Source organism: Manduca sexta, chromosome 18 (genome assembly GCF_014839805.1).
Source record: "Manduca sexta isolate Smith_Timp_Sample1 chromosome 18, JHU_Msex_v1.0, whole genome shotgun sequence".
Classification (NCBI taxonomy): Eukaryota; Metazoa; Arthropoda; class Insecta; order Lepidoptera; family Sphingidae; genus Manduca; species Manduca sexta.
Genome location: NC_051132.1, coordinates 5,479,857 through 5,494,018, shown reverse-complemented (window position 1 = coordinate 5,494,018; position 14,162 = coordinate 5,479,857). Strand labels below are relative to the sequence as shown.

The window sequence follows — 14,162 nt, the reverse complement described above, 5'->3', positions numbered from 1 at the left end:
CTACCTTATTATCTATATATTTTGTTCATGTAATTTTCTGCAGGGGAGAGTATTTTTCTAAAGTTCATTTTTTATGACGTCAGTTCGAATTACAACTTTTTTCTTTTGGTTTCTTTAGTGTCCTTTCTTACGTAGTATATGACTCACTCCATGGTGTTACTGAATATGTATTGAGAAATTTTCTCGGACTACAAGCTGCTAACATATTTTAACCGTTAAGTTGATACAACTATCAACATAGACATTATAGATTATTTTCAAGTTTGCACGAATATGACTTGAAAATCCGCGCGATTCTAAAATGGACTTTCTTATTATCTGATTTTTTAGTCTCTTATTATTTTGCGTCTGCTATTATTATTTGATATTGGAAAAATTACCTATAAATAAACGGTGGCAGCCATAATATAAAAGAAAAAGAAGAAGAACCGTTATTTGATGTTTATGAATTCTATCCCAACTTCTTCTAATGAAGTTGTATGTAAGCAAGAAATATGAATTTTGACAGGTGATATGGGTTTGTTATGATGTTTATTTTATTAATTACAGGATCCTTTATTAGACTTCCTAACCGTAATAGAAGAAGATCTGATCCAGTATGAGGTCGAATACACGGAGTGTATGAAGCATCTCAACAACCACGACGTTAAGAAGAAGACTTGGACCTTCTGGAATTCCATGTTCTACGCGGGAACTATTTATACAACTATAGGTTTGTAAATTGAGTACAATTTTTCTTTTGGGTTAAAGCATAACTTAGAATTATTGTAAATAGAGGGTTACAATATTCAATTGAAACATAGGTAAGTAAATTTTTCATAATAATTATCTTATCTATCTTATCTTATTCATATTTTCCTATTTCTTACTAATAATTAATGCAAATGTTATTGAAAACATTTGTTAGAAATAAATGAAACAGTTGAACTATGAACAGATTTGGATGAAATTTGGCACACGGATGGACCATGTCCTCAATTATCATATTATGTAGATTTAATTCCGGTAATTTGTGCCCATGGGAAATATTTAAACTTTAAACTGATTTTTAAGTATATGGCGCTGGCATCGTACAGATAGCGCATTGAATCAATACATTAATTTATAGATTTTTGTTATAGAAAGGCCCAGAACCGGTCCCTATGGCGCTCAATGGGGGAGACCTATGTCCAGCAGTGGACGATTCCCGGCTGAAATGATGATGATAGATTTTTGTCGCAGGAAAGGCTTTTCGCGTTGGCAATGGCGCGAACAATACCTAGTATAAAATGTATTAATCACGAAACGAGCAGGTCCATAACTATAAGCAGTAGCAACGCTAGCTGGAGGTTACCTAACGCTTACCAACATATTTGCTAATATCGAAAAACTTTTTTTGTCCAAGACAACAGCTCCAAACCTATGCTTTACAAACTGCTGTCTCTGCTACAATTACCTCAAAGAGCCGACTTATAGACCAGGGAATTTAAAATAAAATATGTAGCTAACACAATCTCTGTCGACAGCGAATAATGATTTACGCAGAATACTAAATTAGAAAATTCGCATTTCGTATCAAGGGAAATTCAGTTCAATCCAAGTCGTAAATATTAATCAAGAGTTTACAAAACGCTGTGGATTTTACGTGATAAACTAAATATAGATTTAGGGTTTTTACATTTATTTATTAAAAAAAAAATTACATAAATCTAAAAATGGTAATTATTACTTATAACAAAAATGTACTAATTTACAAATAATTCAAGAACACAAAAAATATAGCTAGCGAGCAAAAAAGATTGTGAACGTCCGTCCGAATCAATAATTAATGACAGACCAAAAAAAACTATATCGACGACGCAATGGTCCGTGCGAGCTGGCCTTGTCAAACCAAAGAGGATATAATCCTACGTGTAGCCAAGCCACACCTCCCGATCTTCTAATAATATTTTGCTAATTATAGATATAATCATAGCTTTCGACTTATTCCTCAAAATGTTGGAGCTCAACATGCAATTGCATGTGGCAGTAAAATAACAACCGCATAGTTATGTAATAGATCTAATAACAGTCAAGTCCTGCAAGGGAAACTGAATATGTTATGACGTAAGCAAAAAACAAATATCACAAAATGTTTTAGAATGAAGTATGCGTTGTAATCCAAATAAAATATAACATATAACATGTATTTTCCTGGGGTACAACACAGATGTGGAGTCCAGGGTACGAATACCGGGTCGTTTAGTGATATTGGGTATTTCTGCTTATTATTTATTTATTTTATTTGGACATCCAGTGGTAATTACAATAAAACTTATAACTAAATAAATCATTTAAGAAAAACACGTGTTAAAGGCATCACCTTCAGGCGTCACAGCATGCACCGAATGGAACTACCTATTTAGTTAGGTAATAATATTACAGTTAATACTTAACAAATAAGAAAAACATCAAGGTATATAACAGTAACAAATGTGAGAGGGATCAATGATTGTTATCATCATTTATAACTTTTAAAACCTGAGTTCGAAAAGTTGCCAATGAGTCGCTAAATACACCTATAGACTGGCCGAGAACCCAACCCGGAGTCATGAATTTGTATCCGATATAGCCACAGGCTTGCCACTTATCATAGCATAGGATGGAACACTACAGTGAAAAATGGATGTCCTGGTTGCACGTCCGCCTACCCCTTCGGAGAAAAAGGCGTGATGCCTGAATTTTTAAAATTATATTTTTATAATTTTATATGTTGCACAAAGCGTATATATAAATTAAGCAAAGTAGGTTTGCTAATATCTGGATCCGCAGTAAAGTACGTTAATAAAACACACCGGGTGGGAAGTGACGCCAGCCAAAATCTGAATAGCATTCAGCTTTGAGAGCGGCTTTTTGCTACATTAAGAATACAAGCATTTGCTCGAGACACGGCTTATGAGGTTCATTTTTCCCAGAATATTATGAAATGAAAATGACAATGTTGCTATCTATCATAGAAATAATTAGAATAGTTCAGGAGATTTAGAAAGTATTGTTTACAATTGACAACAACCCTGAACAATAGTAATGCATATTCTGCAATATATATGCTAACGAGAGTAGAGTATGTAATTTCAGTATAGTGATTGTAAAATTGAAAGGTAACGCATGACATTCACAATAGAATTTTGTTGATGTCACTTCAGAATCAATTATTCTTATTTGAAAGACATTAAGGTTCAATAATACCACCTTTATGCTCACAAAATGTTTTAACATAACCTTTTCCATATTCAAAACCTTCTTACATAAATTTTCCTCAATTTTTATATTTTATTTTAAGTTATAAAATTCTGAAATCCATGAACATTTTACGAAGACTAATAAATCCAGCATATTTTACCCTACCAACTCTAGGATATAGAGTATACCTATATCCAATTAATTAGTGCAGCAACCTCTCACCCATCCCGCAGCCATGTCTAGTTAAAATATTAAGCGTTGCACCTAATGGGTATAAGATAACGAGCTTCTATTCTATTAATTTTAATATGATCGTTAAAATGCTGAAGGTTAATTATATTTTAGCTATCTTCTTGGGAAATCTGTGTTATATATTCGAGGCGAACATCTCTTTAGTAATCCGTGAAAATGTGAAAAGGTCCTATAGAGAGTGACATTATGGATTTAAGGACAGTTTGTGCTATCTCACTGGTCACTGGATGGGTTCATAGCTTCGTAGAACAAAGTCGCGGTGAAACGAATAATAAAAATCTCTGTTAAATTTCTACGAGCAACTGAGTCTGCAACATTTTGCTATAATAATGATGATAGGCGCTGCATACAATACATTAATAATTATGCCAGATCTCCTTTCGTCTGCATTCAATATTGTTTGCAAGACTCAAAAGAAACAATTTATTTTTCTCTCTGTAGATGTAACGATATACCCTCTTTGTTCATGCAGGTATACAAAGTCGCTTAGGCATAAAAAATGAGCTCATTTAAAAGTAAATCTGTCTACAATTCTAAGAGTTTCGTATTAAATATATTTTATGTTGTAAGAAAATAAATTGTATAAAATGACTTTATTGTCATTTTATATCGTATAAATGATTTTACTCTACTACATTTAAATATTTTGGAAGGCGACAACAGCAACATTTCATCACATTAATCGTTTATCGATGTTCGTAGTATGAACGATGAGCAAAATCAACACTTTTAAGATTAGATATCAGCTATACTAATTGTGTTAAACTGCATATCCATTTCATTAAGATCTCTAGTAACAACAATATTATGTTCTTTATTACTATACCATGAAGCATCAAGATACACTGGTCAGTATTATTTTGGCGCACAGAATACAGATACATACCGTAGTGAATGTAGGTGTGGTTGTTTTAAAATTGGAACGCTGCCCGGTGCGATTGGCGCTTTTCCGCTCAGTCCTTGCGCGTCTCAAATCGTGAATATTTCGAAAATTCTTCGTCGCTCTCCACAGGACGGTGAAAGTTTCGTAATGATCGAAAATCGATAAAAAAGTGTCTCGTGGTCTGTGATTACAAGGCGTAGAAGATGGATCGCATCACGTTGTCATTGGAAGTTTGTTTACGTCTGAAGCTGAGACGGCCAAAATAGATTCTTTTATTAGACATCTCTTTGACCCCGATTCAATAAAGGCGTTTGTTATCGGGTGCGTTAACGAAAGGTAAGTTATGATTTTATAGATACCCATCGTTGTTGGCTAGCTTTGAATTATTTATGTCATAATTATTGGCAAGAGACAAATGACGCATTGCCAAATGTATACCGATAGCTACTTTTGTTCAATTGAAGAGTTCAATTGCCTCAGTTGACTGTTGGATAGGCTGATAATACAGTCTTATCTTTTTTCAGTTAGTGCAGATATAAGGAGGGATTGTGGGAATGAGTGAAGAGGAGCCCGAGAACTCAATTACCATTACTGTTCCTATTATAAAAACTGAATCCGAAGTACAAACCGAAGGAAGATTAGTGACCAAAACTCCTGATAGAGAAATGAAAGACATGGAGTCTTCACAAGATAATGCAGGCATGTCTATTAGAAAGCGTAGAAATTTATCCAAAAACAGAGGACAATCGACTCGACAACGAGAGAAAACACCTGAACCAGGAAGAACTTTAGCTCCTCATGAAGACACGACGACATCTGATGATGAAGATATGAGACCGATGCGTAATTCAAGGGAAATTGAAGCGGATAATACGTACGAAGAAATGAAACGTCTCGTCCAAGAACAAGCTTGCGTCAAAGATCCAGTCTACGATTTGGATACTGACAAACTTATGGAAGAAAGAGTAGTAGCAGCCAACGAAAGACGGCGCAGAAGTATTTCACCTTTTGCAATTCCAGAAAAAGAAGATACAACTAAATTGGAACGCAAAGGAAGTTTTATAGATCCGAGTACTAAGCTTTTATCAACAAACTACATAGTGAGTCCTAAAGACGAGGAACCTACGCGCCGCAGTTCTCTGGCCTCTGAAACACCGAAAGAGTCAAGGCAATCACTTTCACCACTTCCCATGAGTGGTTCACCAAAAGATAAAGACTTTCCATATTCTTTGCCCTCGACACCTAAAAAGTTAGACGAAATAGTCTATTCTGATAAAAATAAATCAGAAAGTGTTTCAAAAAAACCGCGGACGCCCCTTAAGAGTGAAAATGTTTTCACTTTTGATGAGAAGGATACAAAACAAATGAAGGCCGTAGCCAAATCTTCATCATCATCTGAAATAACGACACCGTCCGGTGAACTTGTCACTAAAGTTATACAAATTGAACGTTCTCCAAGTAGGAAATTACAAACAGACAAAAAACCTATTGTAGAAGTAAGAGAACGAATAGTTAGAACACCGAGCAGAAAATTAACAGCCGAAAATAAACCTACTGTTGTTAAACAAGCTCACAGGCCAAGCAGAGATGAGCCACAAAGCAGAGTCCCGCCTGTTAAACCTGCAAGAAGCAAATCAGCATCAAGATTCGGGGTCAGTTTATACGTAAAAATATTTCTGATTCTAATTGCCGCTTTACTTTTAGCACTATATTTCCAACTGACATAAATTAAAGTTAACAATCATTATGTAAATAGTTCATTAATCTTATGAAATAGGGAGACAAACTAATTTGTAAATAATTTACAGAATAAGACTAGTGAAAGTGAGATGAGTGAGGTGGACCAAGCAATGCAAAATAATATGATCGCTGCTTCTAAGCGCAAAGTGACGGCAACGCCACGGCGGTTTGTGAAACATTCACCAAGAGCAAATAGATCGCAGTCTATGCATAGACCTGAAGAGCTAAAAGTAGTTGATAGAGCTGGAGGAGATATGAGTAAGACGAGCCACGAAATAATAGAATTGATGCAAAAAGCTAGAGCTAGGAGTTTATCTATACCTAAAGACGATCCGAGACTTCCACCTGAGTATAAAGATTATCACAGAAATTTGAAAACTCCAAATAAAACTCCTTCGACTACTCCGAGAAATTTCAGGGGTATATCATGCCCTAAAACAATACAAATTATTAGCGATAGTGAAATATTATCTGGATTAAAACCTGAAGCAAAAGTTGACATAGAACAAGGTAAACACAGCAGACAAAGTTCAGGATACATTGATGCTAGCCAGTCAGAATATACCTCGAGTTGTTATTCATCTTCGCCAAGTGAAAATGAATATGATTTTGATTTATCTGAACGTACAGCGGAACTGACCCGAAAATTAAATATACTGAGTCAAGAAGTTGATAAACGTGAAACTATAGACAGCACAATTTTAGCATCCGATAATAATGGCATGGAAAAACAAGAACCTAAGTCTGTACTTAGAAAGAGGTCATTGGTAGATGCTAAAGCTAGTTCAAGAAAAGACAGTAAAGATTCAGTGGAGGAAAATAAAGTAAGACGCAAAACAAGTAAAGAAAAAATAAAGAAACTTACAAAATCTCGTTGGAAAATCATAGCTAATTGGCAACAATTCAAAATGGAGCAAAAAAAATATTATGAACGAACAATAATGCTAAGAAACAGATGTATTTGCGATTTAATGCTATTGATAATCATGTGTGGGTTAGGCGGTATGATGTTTAAAGCTTTAGAGGGATCGTTCGAGAACGCTTATAAATGTGGAACTAGGAACGTGAAAAGAGATTTTATCGAAAGTTTATGGCGGGGTAGTCATTACTTAAGGGAGGAAGATTGGAAATCGATGGCTCGGAAAAGTTATTTGAATTTGAAAATCAGTTGCATACAGCGCACGAGGCTGGCGTTACATCATACAGCGGTCAAAGGTCTTGGAATTTCATGAACTCTTTCGTCTATTGTTTGACCCTAATAACAACTATTGGTAAGATCGTTTTGTAATTCATGCAACAAAAGAAGTTTCTTGCACAAATTAGTTTTATTATTTTTTGTACAGTTGTTTTGTTTTATTTTACACTAATTTCCTTTAAAATTTTCAGCACGTATTTAATCAATTTGACATACACACACTCTGAAGTTTTTGTTTATATATTTTTATTTTGAACTTCAATGTATATAATTTTCTATATTTATTACTTTACTTTATTAAAAATATTAACTACATTTTCAGGTTACGGTCACATCGCTCCAAAGACGACGTACGGTCGGGTAGCGACCATAGTCTACGCCATTGTCGGGATCCCGTTATTTTTGATCGTGCTCGCTGATTTCGGCAAATTATTCACGAGAATCATAAAGTTCTTCTGGGCTTTCATCAGAAGATTTTACTACACAAGAAGCTGCAGGAAGGTCAGGAGGACCGTGCCTGTTCAGGTGGGTAGAATTTATTTTATGTAAATAACAAAAAAATATTTTACTGGTATATTGTGTACTCAAGTATATACAAAAAGAAAATAAAAATCAATAATTTCGAATTTTCGGAAAATTTAGAACTAACTTTTGCTACTAGATAATTACTAGGTGGCAATGATCATGCAACAGAATACCTACACTATTCGTCATGTTACGATACCCATGTCAATGTATATATCTATCTTAATCCCCGACACCAGTTCTAATTAAAAAACCATACAAATAGAGAATCAACCAGAAATGGCCAGCGGAATATTTTGCGGAATTATTGCGCGACGCTTACACCCTCAACACGTTCGGTTTGGCTGGTAATGATGCGGTTTACCGCGGCGTGTGTCGAACGACATTCACACACAACATTTGTACAAGTCGTTTTCATGGTGGGACGATTGCTAATCCCATAGGAATCATTGCGTAATTCTTTCTACAAATACAGTTATTTTTCGTGGTGTTGGTTTGGGTTAACTTCGAAAAAAGAAAGAAATTAAATTAAAATGAACATAAATGCATGTATTATGAGTGCCAAGATACGAGTATGCCAGTTGCACACTCGCAAGGGTTTTATATCAATCATTTATGTATAAGCTGACTGGGTAGGTCAAATAACTTATGATATAGTTATCTAATTGACCATCGTATTGAAGTGTAATATTTTAAGAGAAAGGCAAATGTTATAGCGAAAATAAAAACTCAGGATTATATAACAAGCAAAGAATGTCACTATTATACTTCGTCAGTAAAAAAATTGGAGTTTGTTCAATTTCATGAAGTCAAAATGTATGAAAAATTAGATAGTATAAATTCTTAATTCTCTGCTGTCATCACTCACCTTGGACTATGACCCTCGGGTCGCAAATGAAAATTTATGTTAGTTTTCGGTTAAAAAATATACCTTATTTGCCAAGGGTCAAAATTAAGCATCAGAACAGGTTAGGTTACTGCGTTGGAACTATACGTAATTTATGCATCTTTCTATAGATATAATAATGCAATAATTGTATCTTCTTTCATTAATTTTGTCCGAAATACGCTTATTTATATAGCTTGTATGCAATACCGGAATTTTAAAAGAAATTCTAACAAGTTTTTTAATTTCTTTGAATAATTAAATAAGATCGTTCGTGTTACAAATGCAATGTGAGAAAATAATTATGCTAACAATTATAAAAACAAGTACTTACATTTAAACAATTTCAGAATATGTGAGAACGTATAATTTGCTTAAAAATAATTAAATGTCTGTCATTCTCATTAGATTATAAAAATATATTTTTACAATGAACGATATCAATAAAGGACAATGCCCAAAACCAGGCTATCTTTGCGTCAGTCATGCGTCTCAACCAAAAATCCACAAAAAATCACCATTTTAATTATTACTTTATGTGTATTTATTTCAGTCATAAGCGAATGGGGGTTTAAAAGATATGAAAAAAAAAGTTGTTTAATTGTTGCAAATAAAACATCCGATAATTTACTGCCAATATGGCGAAATGATACCAATTTATAACAAATTCCCTTCTTAGATGGAATAAAAAAGTAATTATGTACAAAAAAATGTGCTTGTACTTGAATTTATAATATATGTATATTATTTTATAACAATATATTTATTCATCTCAAATATATTGTTATAAAATAATATATTTTACTTAATAATTATGGCCAAGCTCCAAATAGCTGGAAAAAAAGAGAAATATTAATCGTTCCAAAACAAACAAATGGCGACTTGTACTTGCATTGACAGAAATACTAAAGTCAGCTAAAACATGTCTGAACTTTATTTTTAAATTATGAATATATGGGTAGAGATTTTTATTCCACTGGCAACTGAAATTACTGACATTTTGACATTTCAGATTTGTTTGAATGTTAAATCATTAAAATATTATAATATTTATATTATTCCAGATCGGAGTGTTTTTCTTATGTATTTTAATGTTGAGTCGAGAAATCCTCTGTTAAAAAACAACGTGTATAGTGTATGTTTCGAACTTTGAGACGGAAGGCTTTTAGTTAGCAACACAATGTCGTCTAGAACCTAGACCCAGGACAGTTAATCGAGACGGCATACCTCGGCGGTGTATTAACTGCACCTTTGCGGTGCCACAGCAACGACACGTATATTTCTTGGACGAGCTGTCCAGTTTGTAAGTTTTGTAAATTATTATTAACATACCCACAATGTGGGAAAAATCTTGCCAAAGTTAAAGAAAACAGTTTAACAATAATAATAATCTGAACATGTTTACTCAACTTCTACATTATATTTTAGGTTTCAAGGCGGGAATGAGTTTGTGCTGCTTGTTGGAGATCAGCTAATAGAGAGGTTCACAGACAACAACAACATGACATGACCCGACCAGCGCTGCAAGAAGTCATGCACTCACTTCAGGAGTATATATAAACGTGCTGCAGCTATATCAAATTCTTGTTTTTATTTTAGGATGCCAAGAATATATACCTCTATTAAAAATATACATCTATAATATAAAAATATGCATCCGATTTCGTATTTCTCGTTTTATTTTTCTTTCCCTATGGTAATTAACTATTAGCGTAATCAGGCTGTGAAGTGAGTTCCTGGGTTCGATTTCCAGGCCAAGCAACATTATATCTCGGTGTTTCTAACATGAGTTGCCTGGGATCGGAATCCCCCAAAAAGGGTTGGCGTCAGGCATAGGGCGGTCATAAACACTAATCTGAATCTATTCTACAATATGCGTTGACGCCATGTTGGAGTGAGATAATGGTAGGTGGAATTAAAGATTAGGTAATCCATGTAATAGCATAAGTCGTAAGTCAGAAAAATATATAAGTACACAAAAGGTCAGGTAACATAATATGCTCCGTGGAAAAACTAATATTCCGTCATATTATCTTTTTAAGTTTTATTGGAGTTTCGTCTTATCAGATATGTTAGTACCTATCATCTTATGATGGCAATTAAAGCTAAGTGAAAAGAATGTCCAATAATTACTTATAGCAATAACAAGTAGGTTCTGCAATATTGACCTTAATTAGGCACATAGTTACTTTCTGCCGTACATTATTGCAGTCCATACTTAACCTCAAAATAACTGCGTTATAAAAGTTCTGATTACTCCGAACTCCCATCGAATATCCAATTGTTTTCAATTTGTATAAGAATTAGGATATAGTCCCTATAGTTTAGTGAAGGTTTTGTACAGACGCAAACGTAGCCCAACTTTCATACAAAAATGGGCATTCTCCTTTGTAATAAGTTCAAAGCGTTTTTACTTCCTTAATGAAGTATCGAAGTTCAAGACAATAAAGATAAAATTAAATGGATTCTTAGAAGCACAATATTTCATCTGCAATTAATCACAATTTATGATGGACGTTAGCCAATTTAATTTGACATCATAGCTCCATAATAGAATAGTATAATATGTAGGAAATTAAATATGAAATATTTGGAAAGGAAGCGTCAGAAATATTTAGCGTCTTATTATTACAATACAAGAGCCCGTTTCACAAGAATCAAGTAAATGTAATTCACCAATTAACCACCATGTAACGCAGGTATTTTTTTATACTACTCTTTTGTTTACTAGTTATTTGGTATGGTGTATTTGGTCACTCTATATTTTACGATTAGCGATTACTCAAATATTGTGAAACAAGCTCTTAGTATCTTAAAAATATATTTAACAGTATTTGTTTTTATAAACATTTATATACCATGTTAAGTTTTATTGTTATTCACAAAAGTAATATGCTTACAAATTACTTAAAGAAACAGAAACAAAGCAAATTTTCCATTTTTATACAAAAATGAGTAATGATTTCGCCTCAGGCAATGTTGTCTTACATTCTTATGAGCCTTTTGTTTGGGCCTGGCCAAAGCAATTGTTCTCGTGATCAAAGTTATAAATATGAGCTGTAATTTTCTTGGTTTACAGGAGGTAATGAAGGGTCTAAATATTGTTTATGACGTGGTGCGACGGCCATCGCAGATCTTTTCGGAGGAAGATGTAATGCCAGATCATCCGCCACCAGTACAAAGGAGGCCAAGTGACTTACCTCCGCCACTACCACCGAAACCAGGCTCAGCAAGAGATCCAGAAAATGACACGGAACCAGACACACCAGCACCATCAGTGTTCGAAATAGACGATGAATTCAACTTGCCAATATCAGTAGCTATATTCATTCTAGTAGTTTACATAATTATTGGCGCGGTAGCGTATAATTTGTGGGAGACGTGGAGTTTCTTCGAATCATTCTACTTTGTCTTCATATCTATGTCGACTATAGGACTTGGGGATCTTGTACCAGACCATCCTATGTTTATGATGGCTTCTATTCTTTACTTAGTGTTTGGTTTGGCACTAACATCTATGTGTATTAACGTTGTTCAAGTGAAACTGTCTGATACTTTTAAACAAGCGAGTGCTAAGTTAGGAGCAACTATTGGTTTGAAAGTTGCTGAAGAAGATGGTAGTTTAGTTCCAATCACGCCTCCACCAGTCGAAATTGTTCCCGTTCATAAACCAAAGATCGATACAGGGGATAGCAAAAGTAAAGAAGATAATCAAAATGATGCTAAGAATAGATAAAATTCGAATGTGTTCGATGATAAAGGAGCTTATGGAGTAAATGTAAAACAGAAACGTTGAATATAATATTTTCAATGACGGAGTCTATATTTTATAGTAATATAGGTATATACAATGCAAATGACTAGTCGTAGAACGTGGTGCTAATTTAACGTACTGCTGTAAGCATGTTATAAGTGATATTGTTACTAATTTTTATATTTATTATACACGAGTTTATTTCTGTGTGTGTGTGTAAATAAATGTTTTTATTATTTATTCGTTATTTTCTTTACAACTGTCTCGATAGCGTAGTGAAAATGCGTACGCGGTGCGAGTATGACTACCACACTGAGGTCCTGGGTTCGAATCCCGGATCGGGCTAAAAATAATTGTGACTGTTTTTGTTTTATCTTACAAGTTGCCGATGGTACTGCGGCTGTTCTCCCTCGGGAAAGCCGTCTCACCGAATATGAAAAAATGATAATGTTATGTTTAGTAATCATTTTAAATAATAAATGAGAGCACTAATACTAATATTTCTTGTCTACAAAGGCCTTACATTTCGCATTACAACGAATAAATAATATTTCCAGTATTTAACAATGGCACAAAAATTTCAATTACTGGTTAAAACCACCTGAATACAATTCGAATGAGATTTTTATGAGAAACAAAATAGAATGCACGCAAATTGAAATTGTTGGTATTATTTTTTGCCATTGTCAATATTAATCGAAGCGCGCCGTGAGCAGTCTCGATGGCTTAGGAAGAATTTAATCATGTCTGTGTTTAATTCTAAGGCCGAGCACAATACTGTCTTGGTAATCAATATAGCAGTAAGTCAGAAAAGGCGACGTTTGGTGACTGCCTCGGTGGCGTAGTTGTACCTCATGCACGGTCCGGCAGCGCTCTAAGATTCTGGGTTCGAATTCCGTGTCGGGCAAAGTGATATTTGGATTTTTCTGCTCAGTATCAGCCCGGGGTCTGGAATTTTTGCCCGATATGGCGGTAGGCTCGCCCCCTATCACATCATGGGACGGAACACACTTAACGAAAAGTGGGTGCCCTAATTGCACCTCTGCATACACCTTCGGGAATAAATATTTGTTTTTTTTTTGTTTGTTTGTTCAAAAAAGTCGGTTGTGTTCTATGATATGGTAAACTAGATTATCTTATCGCTCTCACTCAAACAAGAAAATGCATTTCTAATTTATGTAGATGTATGAAACCTAGATAGGAAGAAAATTCGTTTAATGTAAATTCCAAATCAGTAATAAACAAATTCGCCGCCTTTGACTTACTGCCCTCTCGATTACCACGGCAGAACGAATGTCTGCGGACTACTTTCATAGACGGTCTCATTCTAATTGAGTCTCGTTGAGAATAAAGACAATGTCTATAGAATCAATGCATCTTGTTCATTTCGTATCATTTTTCAAAGGAACAATGTCTCCGTTCTTTTCATTTTGGTAAATTATAAATTATGCATAATATGAGGCACGAAATATGAAATAAAATATACGGCAGGTGAAATAAGGTATTTCGGTCCTTTTACAAACTTGCTTCCACACCATTCGTGGAACGCCTTATGTTTCATTAGTATTGCACTTTTTAACGTAAATGTTTACAACACCATATTATACTTCTTTATCCAAAACCCAAATGTATTAAAAGCCTGCATAATAGAAGGAATGATTATAATATGCAGGGGGGGATAATGGCTTCAACCCCATGTACTTGGATCACGGATGCGAAGCGAGCC

General features: G+C 34.4%; 1 protein-coding gene across 1 annotated transcript; it reads left to right on the top strand.

The window, feature by feature from the left end:
• The first annotated feature begins 4,270 nt into the window (after window positions 1-4,270).
• LOC115443378 lies at window positions 4,271-12,459 on the top strand. The gene is given in 6 exon segments (XM_030168755.2): window positions 4,271-4,672; window positions 4,861-5,988; window positions 6,145-7,216; window positions 7,219-7,347; window positions 7,594-7,796; window positions 11,762-12,459. Coding segments are annotated over 5 exon segments (3,159 nt in total). The 5' UTR covers window positions 4,271-4,672; window positions 4,861-4,890; the 3' UTR covers window positions 12,419-12,459.
• The last annotated feature ends 1,703 nt before the right edge of the window (window positions 12,460-14,162 follow it).